General features: G+C 38.6%; 1 protein-coding gene across 2 annotated transcripts in view; it reads right to left on the bottom strand.

Annotated features, from left to right (window-relative positions):
- The window catches only part of LMBRD1 (LMBR1 domain containing 1), a 69,399-nt gene extending 45,610 nt beyond the window's left edge, over positions 1 to 23,789 (bottom strand). The window contains exons 1-7 of one of the 2 annotated variants that reach the window (XM_054279884.1): positions 23,684 to 23,789; positions 23,049 to 23,225; positions 14,948 to 15,008; positions 10,355 to 10,452; positions 9,323 to 9,390; positions 4,832 to 4,920; positions 916 to 989 (exon numbers count right to left, since the gene is read on the bottom strand). In XM_054279884.1, the coding sequence (XP_054135859.1) occupies positions 916 to 989; positions 4,832 to 4,920; positions 9,323 to 9,390; positions 10,355 to 10,452; positions 14,948 to 15,008; positions 23,049 to 23,225; positions 23,684 to 23,743 (627 nt within the window). In that variant the 5' untranslated portion in view covers positions 23,744 to 23,789. The remainder of the gene's footprint in view (positions 1 to 915; positions 990 to 4,831; positions 4,921 to 9,322; positions 9,391 to 10,354; positions 10,453 to 14,947; positions 15,009 to 23,048; positions 23,226 to 23,683) is intronic. The other variant, XM_054279885.1, reaches the window with a different exon arrangement.
- Between the last annotated feature and the right edge of the window lie 530 nt (positions 23,790 to 24,319).

Raw genomic sequence — 24,319 nt, 5'->3', positions numbered from 1 at the left:
AGATTTACAGTTTGCCTAAAACAGACACCTTCTTGGGTACCAATGCTTCAAAATAATTTATTGCACAAGCTATGGCTACAAAGGCACTTAAAATTCACTAGCAAATCTAGATAGGAACAACTATGTTAGAGTCAGCTTCCAATGGAAGAAAACATTATATTAGCAAGGACATGAATCTAAAGATAAAAACCTGTCAGAAAAACAGTAATTTCTGAGAAACTTTAAAGCTTTGTCTGTTATCAGCCCGTTATCTTAAGCTTTTAAGCTGCTTCATTGTTGCAAAATTTTACCTTGACAACAAATTAAAACATGTAGCATTACAAACATGCTGATTATTCACTGAATGAAGAAATAGAATAAATTGGAAAAGCAAATGACCACATAAGCATTAAATGTTGACCAATGTCAGTAAGTTAAAACAGTTCCTTTTCTCTCTATGTAAAAGCAAGAGTCAAGCAGTTAAACTAACATAACCTTAATCATACCATTTACAATTGGTTACAGAATGAACCCTTCCAAATCCCTCTCATAAGGAACTGCAGTACCTTAGCTCCATATCAACTCTAGGTTATGCCACAGTTCAATGAATAAAAAAAGTGCAACATTTAATTCCTAATGTCAGAGTGGAGAAAAAAAATAAAGTCAGTGACTGTGTTACAAGTCATAAGTGATGTGACATCCCCTTCCATAAACACATCAGAATTAAGTCTGATCTCTGCTCACTACCAAAACAGCAGTCCTTAAATTTGCAGCAAAAAATTTAGAACTTAGAATGACTACTACAAACCATGAAAATCCAGAGCTAAAGACACTGCTGAATCTTTTCAGTATGACAAGTTTTCCACACAGGTAGAGACTGTGATAACCACAAGTATCATGAAGGTAAAAATCTGAAAACGCTGCATAACAACTTACTGTGTAAGTGATAGCTGCCAACATTCCAATCACAGTCAAGGAGCTAATGGAAAATGAAAGTGCAGTCAAGCCATCTGAAAAAAAAAAAAAAAAAAAACAACTTGTTGAAAATACAGTAGATGTGTAAGAACAGTTCTTCCTAAATTAGTTTCCAGAACACATTTAAGTTCATGAGAAAGATGAAAACATAGTTAAAAGTTATAACTCAGATGAAAAACTTACCTAAAAGAGCTTTTTGACCAGAACAGATTTTATATGAAATTGCAGGATCCAGGAGAGACTCTTGTCATTCTCACAAGCTCACAGAAGTTACATTGACCCAACTGGTTGAAAAGACACTAATGAACTTGCTCCCATAAGTTTCTAATACCCCTTTCAAGACCTATTTCTGGCCTCCCAGGGCGCTGTGGTAACTTGCACAACTTTCATGTGCATTCTGGATGGTTCATCTTAGTTTTGTTTGCTACTTAGTTTTGATTCCTCCTACTAACAGTATTATCCAGAATCAGACAAGTATGGATCCTCTAACCAACCAAAAAAGCCTCAGCTTCACTCAATGTATTTACAGACCAACAAACTGGACAAAGCTCAGGGGACTATAGAGTTAATGTAGCCTCATAACTATAGTAATTTTAAGAGACAGTAAAAGAGTGACCAAATAAAAGGCATTTAACTCACTAAAATCTTCTGTCCCTGACCTCACCACACAAGACATCACAAGTGGCTTTGGTCACTTAGTAACACTGAAACTTATAGTAAATCACAGAAATTGACCTTCAGCAAACAATTTCATGTTTATGCTCAGTCATAACCAGAGTTTACTGTCTTCCCCCATGTCCTCCCCTCTACTTAACTCAAAAATTTACAATAACTTTTATTTCTACTCACACAGATATACTAGCCTGCTTCCATTCATTGGCTAGTTTCCATTCTTTTTTACTGAGCACAGCACCAAGCAGTCGCCAACTGAGAAATCATAACCTTACTCTATGGGAAACTGCACCCCTCTTCTGACCAACCCTACAGGCCTCCTTCCAAAACCACCAAAAAGTAATAGAATAGCACAACCAAATCCAACTTCACTGCTCAAATCTCTCCTTCACTGTTTTTGCTAGATAACACCAAACAACTTCCCCAGAGCTAAAAGCAATGTGTTCCTGTGTTTCAAACAATACAGCTATGTTCAAAACTTATTAAAAAACCCAAAAACCTACCAAAACCCACCTAGCACCATTTTTCCTTCAGTACCTGTGAAAATTTGAGTTGTTTTTGAAGTTTAGGGGGCAAAAAATACCCCTCAGGTGGCCCCTATTTGTAACATATCACACAATGTACTTACACACCGTATCTGATGATCCTCCTGTATTTGAAGTATTTGAAACCAACATACAATATCCACTTTAGAAGTCTGAACTGTGCTCAATGCAACATTAAGAAACTAACTGGCTGAAAAATTGATAATTGTATACCAGCAGTATATTATCAGGCTTTGCCTCAGTGGATGAGTTTGCATCTCTTTCATAACCGCAGAACCAACTACCAAGTGATGACTGGATGTTTGTTCTACATCTCAAGATCTTTGTATTTCTTGGGCCACTACAGACAGACAAAGGAAAGGGGTAAATAAATATAAAAACAGGACAACAGGCACAAGTAAAGACAACAGACAAGCATTTTGTCCTTATTTCTCCAACACCTGGAACACAAAAGAACCCTTTTCAGAGAGTTGCCGTCTGTGGAGTAGCTCAATGAAAACACAAGGGATCCCTGCATGAGGGTCTTGGGAGACAGCAATCTGAAGATAAGCCAGCAGCATGCTGTGCCAGCATGGAAGTCCCATGGCATCCCAGACTGCATCAACAGCAGCACGTCCATCTATTAAAGGAAGGGACCATACAGTGCAACCGGTTCTGAGGCCCCTGCTGCAGGTTAAGACCGATAAATGTGAGCAAGCTAAGGGAAGAATTACAGTGGTTGGAAGCTGGAGCACATGCTGTGCAAAGCAGCTGAGGGAGTCAGGCTTGTTTGGCCTGGAACAGAGACAGGTTTGGAGACCCCCAATACATCCTGTCTGCTTAGCAAACAGGGGGAGACCAGGTTCTTCAGTGGCGCACAGCTGTCAAGTGTGAGACAGCTGGGTGACAGCAAGCATATCCACAACAGGTGAGGGATTTTTCCAGAATGAGTTCAGTCTACAAACTTGGGGGGTTTTGAAGAGCTAGGTGATGAAGCCCTGAGCAACCCAGTCTGATCTTACAACCTCCTTCTTGGTGCAGATTTGAATAGATAACCTGAGGTTTATTCAATCTGAATTATCCTATGAAACTACAAATCACAAGAGAAGGCTGATAGAAAACAAAATCAGACTTTCACATCCCAACCCAGCATCCTAATCAGTTTACTTTCCTAGAAATAAACATAGGCTATACTGTATTTCATAGCAAAAGCAGCCAAATACTTTGTTACAGTCATATCAAGGTCACCTGGAAACATTAGCTTACATCTCAGCTCAACCATTATCACAACCTGTACAAACACTTTAAGCAGCATTTTATCCTGAGCTGTTATAATCTTTGCAAAGCAAGAGGAACATCAACAAGCAGACAGCCAAAACATTCAATAAGCTATGGATTTGTCCTCCCCATCTCCTATGCTTACAAGCACAGATTACAGCACAGAACATATTATGATTAAAGACCCTGCAAGGATGTTACAGCAAACAAGGGCTTTGAGTATTTAAGTGGCGAGAGGAAAAAGAGGGGCTTGTTGCTGAATGGGGCAGGGGACTTGGTGAGACAAGACTTTTCAATGACAAGTCTGAGCCACTGAATGCTTTCTTTACCTCAGTCTTCCTAGTAAAAGACTAGACTTCAGGAAATCCAGGCCAGGGAGTAGAGTGAGAAAAACTGGAAGAATATTTACCCTTAGTGGAAGAGGATCAGGTTGGAGAATACTTAAGCAAACTGTACATATAAAGTTGATGGGTCCTGAAGGGATTAGCCAGCTCTGTCAGTGTTTGGTATATGTCATTGCAGGGAACTTATATTCAGTACAGAATTCCTAGACTAATGCTGAATATGACCTGATGAAGGCTTGTATGATTATAGCCTAAAACATTCACACAGACACCAATACTGATAAACAACTTTTAGTTACCCTTTCTTGAATGTATTTGAAAAGTGACATCAAGTCTGTTTTAGCTCACCTATAAAACACTTCCCTCACACCTTTACCCTGAAAACATACCCTGGCTAAGCACATGAACTACACCACAAGTGTTAAACACTATTCCATGGAGTTTAGTCTTCTCAACAGCTCTTTACAGCCCTACTGTAAAGTATAACAACTACTAACAACAATTTTAGAAGAGGTCAGTACTGTAAGAGCAAAGGGAAGAAGCTGTAACACCCACAAGACTTTCCCATCCAAATAGACAGAACAACTCATCTCATTTTTACAGTGAACAGCAGTACTGCATTTCATTGGGTAAATGAATGAAGACCATCACAAGACAATGGTCTTCACAACCATCACACACTCATCATACCCTCAAAGTCAGTGAACTTCAGCATCCAAGCAGCATTTAAGAGCTAAGTGAAGTCTATGGAAGCAAGTATCCCCTCTCCCCACCATAAATATCAGTGGACACAACATTGGAGTCCCTGCTGTCAAATGGGGACTTGTATTTAAAGAACAGAGACAAGACGCTGGCAGTGTCTGCTTTCACAATAGTCCTAATTTTTGTTTTGCTCTGAACAGGAAGTCTTATTGTAAAGACCTACTCTAGGTAAGTAGTCAGAGAAAAATTAGAAAACTGCCACCAGTGAAGTTAATTATCTTGTTCAGTCAATGAACAAGTGGCAGAGGTTAGTAGAGTAGCAACTCATGCAAAGCTCAGAACAAATCTCAAACTTACGACTACTTCCAAATTCTTCAAACAGGAGCTTCACTTTCTCCCACTCTGTGGAATTCTTCTTGTTGGGAATATCCAAAGGAACAAAAGCACTGTAATACAGAAAAAAAATCTTTCTTACCCTAATTATTGAAAAATAGGAAGAACTCTATTTCTAAATTAAGAAAATAGAAACCCATTCATTCCTGAAGAAAAGGCAGTGTTCCATTTTATTCACATTCTCCTCTGCATTTAGATCAGCAGAGTACATGCATGTGCATGTACAGTCAGGTCTGAGGTCAATGAACAAGTGATTTTCTATTTACTCATCCTAAAAGAGGTAAGGACTCCACACTCAAGTATATTAAAGGACATAAGATGTACTATCCTGATTTGACTCATATGCAGAGGAGCAAATACACTTTAAGCATCAATTGAGACAAATTCTCAAATATACACAAAATAAAATAATTAATGATTTCTTGAACAAGCATTGAAATAAAAAGGGACATGTTTATCTTCCATTATTACAACTAAACACATCTGCTCCATTCCATTCTTTGTTCTGTACTTAGCCCAGAAAACTGAGCTGCAGGGAACTTCACTAAGTTGTTTTGTACTTCCAATAAGCACACTAGCAAAGAATGCTCAGAGAACAATGTCAGGTAAAACAGTCCCCTGGCTGAAAGCTTCCTGTTGTCAGGCTCACCATCTAAAGCCAACTAATAAGAATAACTCTTCAGCACCTGTACAGACAAAACAGCTGAGTTTGTAATAGCTGCAAAAACAGTGCCTCCATACCAAAAAAAACACTGAGACTGTAGCTTTGAGACATGAAATAGAATGTCTACAAGTCACAGGGAAGACAGATTTAGAGGGAAACACTTTAGGCAAAGAATGAAAGAACTCACACCTAAGTCCAGAAAGAATGTTCATAACTATCATTTGGACTTGGGTAAGAAATTGATATTATTTTTATGACATGATTAGACCCCTGCTTGAAGTCCCAAACAAATACATATATTCCAGGAGCAGTCTCAAAGTACAAAACATGCTTTTGCTTACAAGGTTAGGGCTACACCAACTGTGCGCACACATAATCATCACATCAAAACCAAAAAATACTGACACTCTGCCAAAAAAAAAAAAAAGTTGACATTTTAAAACTCAAGATTTTAATTTCTAAAGAAAGCTTCTTGACTGTGCAAGAGGCAGACTGAGGGCTAGCATTTGCTTAAGTTGACACATGCTTGTTGACTTAGGATTTAGCTCTTGTATCTGCCTCTAGCAGTAATGCTTTCTGTACAGCAGCATCCAGACAAAATGAAGACACAGGTATTAAAACCAAGTTAGGCAACATCTCTACTTATAAATGATAAAAATAAATAACTGGAGGTTTATTTGCTAAAAATGGTTAAAGGAGACTGAGAACATAGCTCAAGTCCTTTTTATTTTAGCACGACTATGGATTTGCTATTTGTGGACCACATGCAGGAAACAAACAAGATGGAAGAACATTTTAGGGTATTTATAACTTGCTTGCCTTTTTTTTCCCACTGAGAACAACAAGATTCCTTTTTTTTTTTTTTTTGGTTGAACCAGCATGTCAAAGGACACTAATCAGAGCAGAGGCTACTGAATACATTATACTCTTAAATCAGTACTCAGATAAACCTTGACTGAAGGAGATGGACATCTGATTCTGCTCCTGCTCAAGTTCCATGCACCAAAGGCCCCAGAAAGGAACACAGGGGTTATAAATTTAGGTAATGCAAGCAAACAAAACAGCTCAGCTGTGGTGTCTGATACTTGGAGTTTTGGACACAAATTATTAACTGTGGTAATTTTAAGAATAGACGCAAATTGCTACGCTGTTTAAAACACATCCTTGGTAAATTATGATTAAAATCTAGGTCAATATCTAGGCTGCAGAAAAAGGAAAGTAAATGCAAGACAAGCAGTTTAAAACTATTCACTCTTGGCAGGGCTAATACACAAGTGTAGATGGATAAAGTTGATTCTTAAATCAGAGTGCCATTAACTGTCATCCTTAGGAAATTATTTTTCAACACACCAGATTTAGACTCGTTTCCTTAAGTGTATTCTGCTGTCATATAATTTGCATAACTATTTATAGGATAATTAGATATATTCATAGCTTTTTAAGAGCTAATGGTTCTAAAAAATCTAAGGTAACCAGTTTAATTCTAAACACTGACAGCCAGAGAAGCAGGCATTTTGGAACCAAATGTTCATTAGCCTCAAAAACAGCCTTTTTTCCATACTAGACTGCTTCAGGGTTCCCTAATGTAAATTGCAGTATGTCAAGCCCCTTGAGAAGCACATGACATTTAGAGACAGTAGAGGAAAAGGGCCTAGCTTATGGGAAGGGAAAGTCATGATAAGTAAAAACTAGTTCTGAGCATCCCAGTATAAATTTGCCCTATACTTTGTTTTTCATGGTACTCTGTATCAGGTTATTTGTGTGCAGAGGATTTAAGTATTTCAGACATGCACATTTTTGCCAGACAACTGTTTTGTAACAGACAAGTAAAGTAAGTAGTACAAACACTGCTCCTGATAATTTGGACAACAACATCCTGCTCACTGAGCTGTGTTATCAAGTCAGAAAAACTTCCAATACTATGTGGCACTAAACACATTTGCTTCCCAAAAAAGTCACAATGATCTCTAGTGGAGCAGGGCAACATCCCAGTAAAAAAAGACACTCAAACTTTGAGCTTAATAGCTTAATATAGCTTTTATAGTTCATTTCAGGACAGCCGACCAGGGAAGAGGCAAAAAATTCCTTATGTAGACTTTAAACTATTTGTTGGCCTTTTTTAATCATACAGATTACTTCCTAAACCAATCAGAATGGAGGTTGTCTGGCATGAGACACCAGCCATGTAAGCACAGGAAAAAGGCTATTTGTTAGGCACCCAGCAGGAAATATTCCTATCTCCCTAATTCTCAACTTGTGTGCAGCAGCACTCTAGGTCATTAAGCCCAGACACCTAGAGTCAAAACCAGAACATAAAATTCCAGCCTATTTAACATTACTCTGATCCTAACCACCAGAGAGAATCTCCCACTACTGCAAGAGTATTCTTCACTACAGTCAAACCACTCAGACAGAAGCTTCAGCTCCAACATGTTCATCTCTTTCTGGTCACATTGGAACTCTGTGGCCACTTCCTTGCTACGAAAACAGCTGAATAAGGTAACTTCAGAAAAAACATATACATAAACACTGAGACACATGCTACTTAATCTAGAATAAAACTATACTGGAAATAGAGTTCACATTTTTCTTCAGCACAGACACCTCAGTTGCCTCCTCAACCTGTTCCTCTTGAAGGGAGTCTTGTAGTTTCTCTTAAAAGGGAAATACAAGAATTACCTTCTTCTGTCTTACTGGGAGGGAGGAACAAACATGCCTTCAGTTACTGAGGATTCAGCAGACACCTACTAGAGACACTACAAAGATTTCCAAACTGGATGTGTAACACAATACATCGATCCATACCTATGATGTGAACTAACTGTCAGAAACAGCTTTTGCCAGAAATTTTAGCAACATTTCTAGACAATGATTAAGGTAACAAACTCCTGCAATCTCTTATAAGAGCAAATACCTTACTTTCACTTAAAAGGACAAGAGACTTGATAGAAACATACCTTTAACTTCTATCAAAACTAAAACAATATTCCAGTAAGATGGTGTACAACTGGAAGCATTAATTTCACTCTAGTTTCTACTTCACACTCCAGTACTCTGACATGGATCATTTTAGCATACATGTTGCAACTTTTACCAACTTTATTGCTGAGGTCAAAATGCTAAAAAGCTTATGATACAGCAGGCATGAGAAAGATTCAGTATTGGTGTGCACATGTCATGCTTAATGGTGATCTGAAATCAATTTTCTGCTACTACTTGGAGTTTCAGAACAATGGCACTTGCTGCAAACAGGTTACTCACTTCAGTAACATTTACCTTTTAAACAAAGACAAGCAAAAGCTTTATCATACAAGGCACAATTAAGTCAAATATAACCTCATACTAACATTCTTCAGACAACATTTCTATTTAGCAAAGTATAAGCACATAGCATCTAATAATTTTCCTAAGAAGCTGTTTTGCAAAGTCCATTTCAGAAAGAGCGCTTGAGAAAAGCAAAAAGCTATTTGATGAACATAGATTAGGACAAATTTTTTACTCCTGTTGTACCCTGAAGCATTAATGTAGTTGTGTCAAAGCCACCATGTCCTTGATACCAATTTGCACTGCACGTTCAATCAGCCTGGAAACACAAGCACCCCCATAAGTAAGAATCATCTTCCAGTTAAACTCTTACTTTTCAGGTACACAATTCTCAGGATACTTAAGCCCTATTAGTGATTAAGCTGATGTTGATTATACAGATTGAGTGTATCATAATTTACCTCTTAGAGGCACAGAACTCTGATAAACAAATCTTGCATAGAACAGTGCTCAATACAAATACTTACCCAATTAACAGAAGAACTGCACAAACTGTGATGAATCCCAGAGTGTATTTGAGTGCAGTTTTAACCTGCTGAATATTAAAGAGAAAGTTAATACATAAAATGAATATAAAGGGATTTGTGCAAACTGTGAAGTATTATACTTAGCATAATAGGTATTCTACAAAAAACCTCCAAAAAGAGCATGAGTAGTTTTATATATAACTCATAAGCATACATTCTTGAAATATCTCATAGCTTGAGAGCTGTGAACAACGACATAGAACTCTGCTTCCACCATAAGCTATGCATCCGAGCAGCTGTGGATGGAAGCCTGGATATATTCACTGCAAATACACTAAAAGAAAATATATACTCCTAATACTCTATATTATGGCTATTATTAGAAGTCTTCTTATGTTAAGGTTACAACTAAACAGAAGGGATAACAATCATGATTAATTGATCAGAAGATTATGTAGAAAAATATTTTCATTTGAAACATAGTACCTTACTGGCATGCAGTTACTGTATTCCCTGGCAGGTCTCAAACCAGAGCATTACAAAAGTAAATATCTTAGCTTCAGGTAAATTACTACCACCTACTTCACGGAAAAAAAGCAAACACTACAGTAGAAAGACAAAATTTGAGTACCTATTCCAGAATCAGAACCACCTTGTTATTCTCTACTTTAAAAGCTGTCACTATATATGGTTTTTATTCTATGGAGTCTCACATAAGAAGTTTTAAATTCCTGTGCATGACATTCTCCTCAAAAGAATTTTTAGAAAGTTTCAAGACTTCACGAAAATACAGACATTAATTACTTATCTCACTAAAGTTTCATTTCATGTAAGACCACAGTGCTTAGACTAGACAATGCCAGATTAGGTCTTACTAAGAACTGCTCCAGGATTTTTATGGAACTATAGCAATAGACTTAAATATCACAATGTTAATACCATTTGTAAATTAAAAAATCATTGTTGCTTTCATGTTTTGGCAATAATGATTTGCCTTTTCATTGCTTGGTGCATTTACTAGAGTAAACTTACTGAGCATGTGTTGCCATCATCTTCTTCCTTCTCCTCATAGTAGAAATAGACAAAGGGAATCCACAGAAAGACGCAGAACAGAATGATTGAGTACAGAGCTAGGAGGAAGAATTAAATTAAGAGACAGTTACATTGGCACTTCATTTACCACACAGTAATTCAAAGGAAAGAGTAAAACATTCATTTCCTCTCATTCTAGCTCTTAATTTCAAGCATTGAAAAGTCGAAGTCACTAGCCAGCATACAAACTACTACCGTTTTGTGAACTCCAAAGAACTTTAAAGTGAACCCTTTCAGGCTAAGGATTTCAGATCTATCTTCAATTCAGCAATAACAAAAGACTAAAAGTAATCAACTGCATGCAAGTGATATACAATACTAGCACATCAGCTTAAAGCAGTGAATAAAAGCAAGCTAAGCCACTCAATTATCGTTCAAAAAATGTTAATCAAATGAAATTAATTTAAAGGTATTTTGATCACTGGACTCTGTACCAGATTCTCCTATTAACATAAGTACATCATGGATGAAAGACATGGCTGTTACTGACCTCAATTAACAACACAAAACAAGCTGTAGCAGTGTAGTATCATCAGTTCATGCTCCCTTTTTAAGAGGACTAATTGGAGATTGCAACAGATATTTAACTGTGTAGCCACTAAACCAACCAGTCCTTCTGTCATGTCACTTTGATGCTCAGGTGATCATAAGAAAGTAAAAGGTTTAACACACATCTTTACAAATACTGTCAAGTTTTGAAGACACTAAGACAGCTGGTCAAAATCAATTAGATCAATTAGCCAGTGGCTAAAAGACCAACTTCAGGTAGACAACTTGAAGTTTAAATCTTCAGCTGTCTGTATTATAAGCTGAACATGCTTTAGAACATGATTATTTAGGAAAACCTTTTAATATTCCACATTATCTTATACTATGAACATTGGGAAGTCCATTAGGAAACTAAAAACTGTGAAAGCAGTATGTTACAGTATTTGCACCCCACAAGAAAAGTATCCTAGAATAATTTACTAAGACTTCAAAATGTCAGAACTGCTACACAACCAAGACTGCTTGTGCCAGCACAAAATTGCACCTTTGAAGGAATAAATAAGAGTACTCAGGACTACATAAGTCCTGTAATGTTTGTCTATTTTTCATCTTTGCCCCATTTTGCATGACTAATTAACACCTTTCCACATATACATATAAATGTAATTAACACCTTCCCATGAATACATTCATTCCCAACTTAAGTTTGTGACCTCTTATCTTGGCTGGTGCACTCCTCACAGTGCCCACATGCCCCAAAGAAATCTTAGCCTTTTTTCCTGAAGCTAGTATAGAAGCCAAATAAGTTTCAACACCTAGAATCTAAATATGAATCTCTAATTATATCTAAATAGAACTCATTCTTTGGAAAAATGTTTCAAAGTGTTAAAGGTATCTACTGCTTGGTGTATTTAGTATGGCAATGCAAGAAGAGAAACAAGTTCTCAGTTAGTTCATGAACTGTCACATTTGCCAAAAGCAAATTCAGTGCTATATAACACCTTGAAAACTCAAACTTGAAAAAGAAGCCTTCCTAGGCATTCTACAGCAGCAGTCATACTACCTCAATATTGTGAATAAGTGTGACTTTCCATTTATGTTCTAGCACATTGCTCTCAGAAACATTACCCTATTTAGGAAAGTGTTTCTGTAGATCAACTTCACAGTATTTGTCAAGCACAGCTACAGATCTCTCAGAGTACTGAGAATGGCTTCTCCTAGAACCAGACCATGAAAATATGAAGTCATATTTGCTTTGCACTTAGTTCCCAGAAGCCCAAATTCTTGTGTCAATGACTTATCAAACACTTGCAGCAAGCAGACAAAGCTCCATGTAAAAATCGTCCAAGTAATACCACTTAACCTTTTGGATAAATTCTTACTCAAATTTTAACCTAGGAATCACCAGATTTTTGCTGACTCAAAAAGGAAATTAAAAATCTCAAGTTTAGCATAGATCTCAAAGCACACATGAAGAGATCCCATAAAATTTAGCAGACAGTCCTTGTCACACTGTAGCTGGGATTCACCTAACACATGTAGGTCAAGATCTTGGTCTATCTCACAAGCAGATTAGAATCTACCAATAATACCCTGTCACCAAACACAAAATTTCATCAAAGGACACTGGACATCGAGGTGACTCCAACAGGTAGCATTTACTCACTAGAGGAAGAGCTACACAACACATCTCCAGGTTACTGTCAGTTGTTTCAACCTCATTCTTTGTGATACAAAGTAAACAGTGTCGAACAGTTTTCAATTACAACACTTTCTGCAAGAGAGTTTTCCTTCCACACAAACTGACATGCTTTTTTAGAGCATTTGCCAACCATTGATCATTGTTCAATCACTAAAGTACTGTGAGGCATGTTCTATTACATTTGGGATTAGAAATAGTAACACACTAAGCCACTATGGCTTCAAAGCAATTATTAGTACTGATTTCCTAAGAAAAGCTTTTAGGCTGCTGAAATCCCACTTCAAGACACAGCTATTTCAAGCTTCACTCTGAGAGGTACCTCACTTACCATTCTACAAATACAAACTCATTCTACTTTTGTATCAGTCTAGTCAAGAAACCAGGTGGGAATGAGAAACAGAACACTTTTCAAGGGGGCTAACACCTACTCAAAAACCAAAAAAGCTTTTCTATGTTAAGTTACAGCTTTATAAGTAAAAAGCAATGCAAGTAGCAAAGTAATGACTAATACTCTAAAACATCAGTTAAATCCCAGTCTCCACATTCTTGCTACAATTACAAGTGACTTGGATTGAAGGACAATGACCTAAGCCCACCAATTAATAATACCATAAATTGTCAATACAACTGTACAAGTCAAGTAGTAACTATATAGTTATTCTCCATTTTCAGGAGACAAGAAAATCTGGTATTCATCTTCTAAGTACAAAAGGGTACTTCACTACTGCTCATCCTGTCTGTTAAAAAAAAAACAAAAAAACCAAAAATACTACCAAATACTTTCTAAGGAAGATAGCAAAAAAAAAGTGGAATAGTATTCCAATGGAAGAGTTGCTTAACTTTCTCCTTCTCAGCTGTTATGGCACTATGCTGGGCAACAGCAGCAGGGCACTAGATGATGTAGGAGAGGCATTGTGTTTTTATACATGATTTTTGGAGACCTCTGAAAAACAAGTTACTATGATTGTTCACTTCAACATAGCTCTAGTTATAAAACCAGTTTTGAAAAAGTGTATCTACTCAAATTAAGATAGCAAGAGAAAACAATTTTAAAGCCATGTTTAAATCTCTACCACCATCTGGAGGATATGCTATGAAATAAGACATTTTCCTACAGTATTTCAAGTAGACCTGTCCAGAAAGGCCAAAAACAAAAGCAGTTTTCCCAATTTAAGTTGGGAAAGTTTGGGTTTTTTTTAAGTTTTTTAAAAATTAGTTCAAGACTTATTAAAACATTCAGCTAGCCCAAAACACCTTACAGAAATTCATCAATCAATCATTTCACAAATCTAACGGAAAACAGACCACAGAAGAGCTTGAAGATTATTCCATCTTTTGAGTTGTGAAATATTTCATCTATTAAACAAGACTTTGGTAAACTACAAAGAAAAGAAATCAAATACATATCAATTCCACTATTATAAAGCAAAGAATCTGTGTTAAAAGTTGTTTTTTGAAAACAGAAGTCTTCTTACTACTTTTGACTTTATTCATTTTTATGCAGGGTGAAGCCAATTCTAGTTTGTTACTACCATTGGCAGGCAATAATTAATCTAATTTAATGAACTAAGTCCACTATTTTAAATCATCTCCTGAACTAAAAAATATTTTCAAAAGAACCACAATAATCTAAAAGAAAAAACTTCAAGTCTTTGGAAATGTGACCAAAAGCAGGCAACCACCTCAGAGCTTGCACCATTAACTGAAACAAGCATTTTACTCAAACTGTGCTGAGCACATTTCTACACCTACTACATATATCCAGTAGTAGTAAAACTTCTCATAAGTTTCATAAGGACTGCTAAAAAACTGATATAAGACTGTGCAGATCTTTGGTGAACAGTTATTTTATTTCAGTCACTTTTTTAAACATCAGTTCTATTTAGGATGACCATTTTGAATTAACTCCTTTATGCTCCTGCACAGTAACTGCTACTTGGAACACAGTAGTTGCTGAATCTGAACACTTTTAAGTGTTGCACTCATGGTTGCATGAACTTTATACGTGGTAGATGAGTTTCACACTGCTGCATATGTTAAATGCCATAAAAGCTACAGCAAAACCACGTGTTCCCCTTAAGGGACCACTAAATACACACACAGGAAACATGTGAACCACAGATGACACAACAGCAACCATCAGCCTTTTCATGAACTGGCTTCAGTATACTTGCAGTTTTAGGGGGCTCTTGAAGATAAAAAATATTCTCTGAAGAGCACTAAGTATAAGACTCATGTTTAACCAAAAAGGGATAACCCAATATGACCTCTAAAAACTTCATCACTTCACTTGAAGGTCCTATTACTTGGTAAAAAAAAAAAAAAGCAGCTAAAATACTTACTGTAATATCCATAAAGTACAGTGTCTTCAATTTGCCTTGAAACATTAGCATCAGCCCAGACCTAGCAATAAAGGATAGAAGCATTTATTAGCAAATGTAATAAAAGACTACATGAGAATCAACCACTAAACACAAATAAAGAGAGAGAAATAAAAATGCTACTTCTAAAGAATTCCATGCTAGAGTGCTAGCAACAGTGAAAACCCCTGGGCAAACAGGAATAAGCACAGGACAGTTTCACAAAAGGAAGGTTTTAGACCCAAAGGATCATTAAGCAGTTTTGGCAGCTCCCATATATGTTCTGCTAATTTCCACAGTATCTTTGTAAGAGTCTGGGAAGATAATCATTGAATGATCTGGGTTGAAAGGGACATCAAACATCACCTAGCCCATCCATCCTGCCATGAGCAGGAACACCAGGTTGCTCAAAGCCCCATTCAACCTGACCTTGGAATCCTTCTGGTGATGGGCATTCACAACTCCTCTGGGAATGCTGTTCCAGAGAACCATCAACCTCACCATACATTTCTTCTTTATAGCTGAATCTACATCCTCAGTGTCAAGCTGTTACATTCTCTTCTGTGTCCACAGGCCCTGCTCAAAACTGTTTCTACATCTTTCTTATAAGCTCTCTCTATATTGAAAGGCTGCAACAACAGCCCCACACTGAACAACCCCAACTCTTTCAGACTGTCTTCACAGGAGAGGTGTTCCACAACTCTGACCATTTTTGTGGCCTTGTTTTAATTGCTTTCTTGTTAAAACAAGGCCACAAAAATGGGCCACATGGCCACACAGTTGGACAAAGTACACAATGTACACAATATCTCCGCTGTAGAATAGCTTTGTTTAAAATTTGCATACACAGATGCAACAATACTTAGACATAATACAAAAGAAGTTTTTATTATGCTCAGTGAGAAATAATTCATTAACTTGTTAGTTATTACATCAGTTTAAGCTATCATCTCCTTTTTCAGAAGTACAACACTTCACTTTTTTGTTTTACAAAGACTTGAATTACATGAATATTCAACTTAGCAATATCTAATTTTACAAGTTAAATTCCAAGAGCACTTATATCCCTTATTTCAACAAGAGCAAAAGTAACAGCACTACTCAGTCCCAGGGAATGATCTGGAGAATAGAAACAAAGGAAGTGAAAATACAACTCTTAACTACATTGGAAACTGCAGCCAGATGGATGAAATCAAGTTCTTGTGCCCACTCCCTCTCCTCCAAGAGAGAAACTATTGGTTTAAGGAAGCTAAATACTTTATGACAATCATTGACAGAAACTCAAGGGTTGAATAAAATGGTCCAATGCTGCCCATACAGGTTGAACATATTTCAGAATTGTTTTAGTTTTGTGGGATCCAATCTACACGTGGTCAAGAGCAAGAAAGTAGTTATCCACAAGCACAATTCTTTAAAAGCTAGAGAACACACCAACATAACTGAATTGGTGAAAAAAAAATACCCAGTACTGCCAAAGCCTGCATACAGAAGTATGGAGTTTCTTCAAACCAGTAAGGTCAATCCCTTTTAGCTGTAAAGACACGCATTAACAAGGAGACATGAAAATGCAAACGAGCACACTACTTAAACATTGCTCCCCTAAGACATAAAGACACTTTGGCATCTGGTTTTTCAGTTCCCTCAGAACTGCATAAAGTCAACTGGAATATGGGCTTGATGACATACCATGAACACTTTTTCAAATCTCTCAGAAAATCAGCACCAGCTTCCTTTTTCTTACTATACTAAGACTTCCAGTAGATCAGTTTACATTAAGTTTTAAAATTCACTGTATGAACTAAATTAGATTATCATCCAGCTGGAATTTGAGCAGAAAAATACACATCCATTTTGACATCTAATCAGCAAAAAAAAGGGATGAAAAATATTATAGCAGAAGGGGCAGAAGCAACACCTGAAGTATCTGTCAGGTACACAATAAGCTCAGTCTTTGAAGACTGCCAGGCTCACACCCAACAGCATTTTAAAAAAGAAATTTCTAGGCATTTGTATTAAAATAAACCACAAAAGAATTTGACTAGAATAAGAACAGATACAGAACATGTAAATTGCCTCATGTTATGTATTAAGAAAATGCTTACTTTAATCAAGGCTAAGGGAAAATCAAGACTGAACTGGACTGTTTGCATTACTTGATTCCAAGTAGCTATTAGAAAAAAGGTCTCTCCTATGAGCAATGGAGACATTTAAAATGCACAAAAACCAAGAAGAAGCAAGAAAAGCAACAGTGAGACCCAAAGTTTAAGAGAGTTTAAGAGACACAGCCATTGTACAGAAGAGGTAGCTAGTAAAGGAAATACAAAATGGCTTAGCTGCCCGAGAACTGCTTCTCCTTCAGCTACAGAGAAGCATTTTTAACACAATACAGATGAAGAACTTTAAACATTGCAATTGCTTTTCATTTTGTTTTCCAAATTAAGTTGCACACAGGACCAGAGTAGTATACTAGGAAACATACACTACACCATAGTACAATAGTGAGCTGCTATACTACACCAAACAAGCTCAAATTGCACATGTGTGCATTTCACCATTACTTACCTGTGCCTCAGAACACAAACTTTGCATTACTCCTCACAAGAAGAACACGTAATGCAAGCCAATTTAATGGTATATCATAATTATTATGTCAGCTTTCAGTCAGCTGCCACAGGCCCACATTTAAACAAACCACAAAGCAAAATGCTCCATTCTAACTGGCAGATAATCCATATGCACACACCATCAGCAGCTCAAAGGCAGTAACAGTCCATGTGAGATGTTTCAAAGGCTACAGACAGCAGCACTGTCTTGTCAAAAGCAAGCACTGCTACCTAATGAGTATCAGAGCTCCAACAGCCTTAACATCTCTGGTGACACACTAAGCTGCTAGGTACAGGAATTAACTCAACTAGCACATCCAGGACTCAGCTGAGAACCCATCTGAGCAGCCACCTAGATCTGGTCTTTTTCTTTTCCATTCATTACAACCAAGCTTACAGTATATACAATGAGTGGCTTAGAAGCACAATAGATTAGGGAGCTGAAAATCCATACTGCCTTCAACAAACAGTTTAAGGTGGTCAAAATGGGACCACAAATTCTCTAAGGACCTGCAGAACTCAGGCAATCCACACTGTTGTGCTGTACTTCACTTTGTTCCATGCAGTTCAGCAAACACATATCACCTTTAAAACACCCGTACCAATGCATTGCACTGAGAGACAAGGGAAACTACAAATTGCAATGATATGTGCAATGAGCATAATGACCCATATTAAACTATTATGTTTAAGTATTTTGTAATGTAGGTCATGTTAAAAACTAGTGTAAAAAGTACATATGCTCATAAAATGTTGCTGTGTAAGTAAAGATATAAAAAAAGCAGCTTAAGACACTAAGTTTACCTAAATGCTAAAGCCAAAGCAAAGCTCCCTTAGAAGATTAATTTTATAATTATATTAATGGAAAATCAGTTACAAAGAACACTTGCTCCTGTGTTAATCATTGAGCAGAGTCTTTCTCCCAGCAACTCTGTCCAGCTAGTGACTCATGTTAACATATTTTAACAGAAAAGTACTATTTGAACTCTACAGATAACTTCCACAGATAAAACCATTGCAAGTTAATCTGACTTTCCACCGTTTTTGGTGAGGAACAGCCATGAATTTCATTCTTTCATCCCCATTAATTTTGACATTTTTACTGTCACTGCTGCACCCTGTAAGACTTTGATGAGTACCCAGGGAAGCTAGCTCCCAATCTCTGCAAATGTCCCTTAACAGAGCCTAAAGTTATGCAACATTACAGGTCTCAGTATTTGTGATGTTTCATCAAATGCAGATGAAGCACTCATTCTTCTGATTAGCCTCTCCCAAAGCCTAGGCAACAAAAGGAAGATGCAGTATGAAAGACTGGAGACTGAGTCATAGCATGGTTAGATATGAGGAAATTTCATACCCAGATCTCATATTTTCCAGCCTGTTACCTCAAAAATGGGACAGTGCCAGGATTTTGACTACCAGATGGAAAGCAGCATCCAGAAACATGCACATCTCAGCCTCATCTGCCTAGCAACAAAATTTTGGCCAAGTATTCTTGTTTCATAAGTAGTAATTCTTACTCGGGAAGGAAGCATGGTCTCAGTCAATAATAACTTCTCAGTTAGCACCTTTCTAAAAATAAAAACCCTGGACATTTCTAGTGGTTTTGTATTCTGAGCATCTACATAATGAGTTGTTCCCCTCTCACCCTAGTAAGATGCAAAAAACCTTAAATGGTCTACACAAAGTACCTCCCATCAAGCAGACACTACTCTTAGAATCATTAAGAGGACCACTGGCTTTCAACAGCTCACACAGACACCCAGGGCTTGTGACACATTCAGTCTTAATCAGACTGAAAGAAGCCACTGGCTTTTAACTTCATGCACTAGCAAGAATTCATACATTTCAAAAAGGAAATGAAAGGTTTCATTACCTTTTCTGCCTTCTGCAAGAACAGTGGGAAAAGAGACAGAAAAGGAAGCATCCTTGTTTCAAGTAGTCTTCCTGCTGCAAGACAGCATCAGCTATGCTTTAAATATTTACGAGACTTGTAGGTCAGACCCAGAGAACTTGGGTTCCAGCAAAAATATTATGTTTTTAAGCTATGGCAAAGTTTTCTGTTCCTGTGTGCTTGTTGTAAGTCCAACAAGTTTTCAGATCAAACAGATCAGATGAAACTGGATGCATTTGAAATCCTATGAAACAATCTAAAGCACTGACAGTGCTCACAGTGGAAACCTTTGAGCTGAAATGCTGCTGCTGAGCACTATGAGGACTTCACTTACAAGGTAATACTCAAGTTTTCATTAGTATTAAACCAAAATCCTCCTTTCCTACTTAACAGTACTAGGAATCAAAGTAATCCTACCCTCCAAAAAAGGTGTTACAGTGAATTCTACTGTGTAACTACTGTGCAAAACTTGCCAGTACCAAACCCGCTCAATTCATGCAGTATAAAAACTTTAAAATAATATTTGTTAAGTCTCAAAATGTGGTGAGATACACCATTATGTGCTAAATACTACAAGCCAATTTCACCACAAACCATTATTTGTAGTAATTGAAAGATGTATAAACAGTATCTTAACAGTCCTGTTGAAATTAATAAAACCTCAAGTTAACAAAGGCTGACCAAGGCTCAGCATACAGCCCTTGCCAAGGAAGGCACTTCAGAACACATGGAAAAGGGCTACACAACACTTTAAAGTGAATTCCTCCAGAAAGCAGCATAATATTCATAACTTCCAGAAAAAGAGACTCTGCTTGGGTATTACAGTTCAGCCAATCTTTGTAGCCAGGACATACCACGTTCCCTTGTCACAGGACACACACACAATTCCCAATGAGAACTTTGAACCATCAAAGCCTTCAATTTAACCTCTGCTGTTAGTGTAATGTGATTCTCCCTAGGTTTGCTACAAGCTTATTCATCTTGTAAACCTTCAGCTATATCCACAAGTTGACAGTAAGGTCAGATACATCAAAAGTGAACTGGAAGTTCACATATAGTACCTCTTTCAAGTTGAGCACCCTTGTTTCTCATGACTCTTGCCACTGATACCAGGAATCACAGCTGGGACATAGAGGAAAAGCATACACACAGAAGAAGAATTTTTTACTTAGAATCTGGATAACTGCCACTACTCTTTTGGCATCAGCTCTGAAATCATCCTGTTGGAGTTTTTTGATGAACTACTAATTTATCTACAGAGAATATTATCCACATCTGCTACCTGGATCTCCCTCAAAAAGTCACTCAGAAGATTAAAGACTTAACTCACTCTGCCCATCCAAAGCAACGAAGGTTTCTTGCCAGAGCAAGTCCTTCAGACCCCAGCATCATTTATAGGGTCTTGGAAGTGTTGGATTTGAAAGAATGGTCCAGAGAAAGGCCAGCAATCTTCAGGAAATATTCCAAACACAATTCAGTCTATCCCACTTGCAAAGCAATGGTAGGAAAGAAACACATGTTACTGAGGACAGTTTAAAAGCTTTAACAATTAATGAAGACCACAGAATCATAGAAAATACTGAATTGGAAGAGACCATCAGGATCAGCACTCCCAGTCCTGTGCAGGACACCATGTGCCCCATTTTAAGATGTTGTCAGCCTTCTACATCATTACCCCTTGAACTAGAATTACCAAATCAATAAAGCTGTGTTTACCTATGGGTTTGTGGGTTCTGACTGATTTCAGATTCACTCCACTTAGAAGGCCACATTAATATTTCTATACCATAATTTCAACACCTGTGTTTGGATCAAATGCATTAATGTCAGTAGATCTAATGTTATTTCTGCAAAGCTAGAAACTCAATTCAGCTGAGACTTAAAAGCCACAGAGGAATGCTTCTTTAAGGCAGTATGGAGCAATTGTATTTTAACAAGCCATAAGAAGTACCTGCCAACTTTAGGAACTAAGCAGAACAAAGAAGCCTCAAAAGCATAGGCAAAAAGGTACTTTCCAAAAAAAGGGTTCACCACAAGCATGAATGCTTGCTCTCAGTAGAATTTTTAAATAGCACCTATCCACCTCACCATATCACAACATGTGTCCATTAACAAGGAATTCTAGCCCACAAAAAACAGTATTATAAGTAGTTTTCCTTAAGTAAAAATTTGTAGTGACTGCACGACCACCTTTGATGACCTGTTCTCACAGGTTTGTTTCTAATCAGGCAAAGTACACATTAGCAAAACGTGTCCTTTGCAGCACAGAATTCTGCTTAGGCCCCACTAGATGTGTATTTTTTAGCTGGACTTAGTTGCACCATGGTTATTTCTCTAGATAGTCAAGCTCAATGTATTTAAGATTACCGTTTTCATTGAATTGCTAGAACCCTGACATGTGAAAGATCTCTTCCATCATCTAGAATGTCTTTAATTCCAAACAAGCAAGGCCTGAAAACACACTTTTCTGAGTAGCACTGAGTAACAGCTTAATTTATTCTGTATTCACTAGGAGCAATAAAGATGACAAAAAACACATCACAGCTCCATTCTAAAGGCTTCTCATAACTTGCATTTATATAAGCACCAACCAAAAAGCACTGTATGAGCCGCAAGCTGGTTTTGAAGCATTACACACATTGGGCAAGCCCTGTATCTTCCTTTGGAAGTAAGGCTGGAAAGCAGTACAATCTGGTGAGCAGGCATTTCCCTTTCTCCCACTATCACTTGTTTCAGGATCAGAACTTTTACAAGAGATCCAGTTAAGCTCCAAACCCAAGTAAGTTGTTATTGAAGTTAGCTACATGCTCCAGTTCGACCTCTTGTTACTCACAATGTGCTCACAAAGACACTGGGTCAATATCTTCAAGAACTCTGCTTGAAAATTCAAGTAATACTTGAAGCATTGGGAAGATCTCTTACAGAAATATTTAGAGCAGATGACAGCAAGTACTCATCTCATTAGGAACTCATTTTGCACAGCAACCCCCTACAGTTTATAAATGCAGGAGTTCAGTTAAGGCTTTATCAGCCAAAAAGAGATACTACAGCATTCCCCTCTGCCAAGGGTTCCTGCAGCTTTCAAAATGCTTAATTCAAGCTTTACATTGCAGGTAGATTACCACAGTAAATCTTTATAAATGTTTAAATGTTCCAGCACTAAATTTTTTTGCTGACTAAAAAGACAAAACAATCCTAAGTTACAAAGGGGCTATACAGTCTATTTTTGACCAAAAGTGCAACAAGTTTTATTCTACAATGCCCCATCATGAGGCACTAAAAAGCAACCCTTAAGCAATTTGCTTGTATCTTCAGGACAGTACATTCACTCTAATGCACAACAGAAGGAACAAGCACTTGGAAATGAGCAGAAGATCTGAGAAAGCATAGAAGTCAAAATCGAAATCCAGTTCAAATACCAGATATGAGTGTTTTATGCACAGTACTAGTACCCAGCTTTTAGAAAAGTCAAGTCACTAAAACAGGTATTAGCACTGGTTCCAAACACTTTCACAACCCAGGAGCATCCTTTTGCAACACAAGTGCTTGTTTTGAAGAGGCAATTAACATTATTTAAAGTCCATACCTTAAATGTACCATTTTGGTTTTTCATATATGAGACCAAAAATATGTCCACGGGCAGGAGTGCTGATGTGATAAGAGCAACGGCCAAGGCAAAAATCGCTGTTATGGTAGAAACCACTTCGCTTTCCCGCCGACTCTGATACTTGCGCACATAAACCCAGCAGAAAATTAAAATCGCCTGAAACACACGGGAAAAACAATTATGAGTTGTATAACAACAATGTCAGCAAGTAGGTACTGATGTTAGACCCTGTACGGATGCCTGGCATAGCATCAGCACACTTTTACCTGAACACTCAGCACCCGGGTTATACTGACCACACAAAAGTCACTCTTCCTTAAGAGCAGCTTGAGCAACGCCACCAGCGCTCACACACGGAACCCGCGACAACACAAACAGCGCGGCTCGCCGGGCGGAGGGGCAAGGCAGCCCCCGCTGCAGCTCGGGGCTCTGCCCCGCGGCACCACCGCCGAGGCACCCGCGGGGGAGCACTCGCGGCCGGGGCAGCCCCAGGGGCATGGGCGAGGAGACCAGCACTGGAACAGCGAGCGGCCGAAGAGGGAGCAGCAGCTGGCCCAGGGAAGGGGAGGGGATGTGTGAGGGGATCGCGGCAGGGCGGGAGAGCCGCCTCTCACCAGCAGCGCCAGGCCGAAGAGGCACCATCCCGTCAGCAGGTCAGACGCCGCCGCCGCCATCTTCACTTCCGTCAGCGGCAGCGCGGCCGCCCCGCCGAGGCGGTGCTTAAAGAGGGGCGGGCTCGCGTCACCGCGGCAACCGCCCCACGCCGCGTGACGTCACGTGCCCCGGCCGCCCCGCCCTCGCTGCCCCCGCCCCGCCCGCGCTGCCCTCGCCCCGCCCGCGCTGCTGACGGGAGAGCGGCGCTGCTCCGAGGGCTGAAGCGACCGGAGCCGGGAGTTCCCCGGCCCCGTCCCGTGGCAGAGGGCAGCTATCGGGGGGCAGGAAGGGGAAAGCGGGGTGATGAATAGCTGTCCTCACCTCTTGCTCACGAGAAGGGTTTCCTGTCCTTCCCTCCTGAGACAGGGCAGCGCTCAGTCCGAGCGGACTCTTGCCTGAGGGACGGCGGGAGGGTTGGAAGGGGTTTGAGGAAAGGTAAAAGGTGCGCTAGGAGGTATCAAGCACTTTCAATCCTTTTGGTTTTGCTTCTTGCTGTAAAAGTATCTAAACCATCTCCCTGCGTGCCCTGCCGCGCCCGTGTGCGGGCGGTGCCGGCGGGTCGGGGCCGCTCCGTCAGGGCAGTGCCGGGAGGGTGT

This window comes from Melozone crissalis, unplaced genomic scaffold (assembly GCF_028551555.1).
Source record: "Melozone crissalis strain CALT ecotype California unplaced genomic scaffold, PUWL_Pcris_2 ptg000027l_1, whole genome shotgun sequence".
NCBI classification, from domain to species: domain Eukaryota; kingdom Metazoa; phylum Chordata; class Aves; order Passeriformes; family Passerellidae; genus Melozone; species Melozone crissalis.
This window is presented reverse-complemented; position numbering and strand designations above follow the sequence as displayed.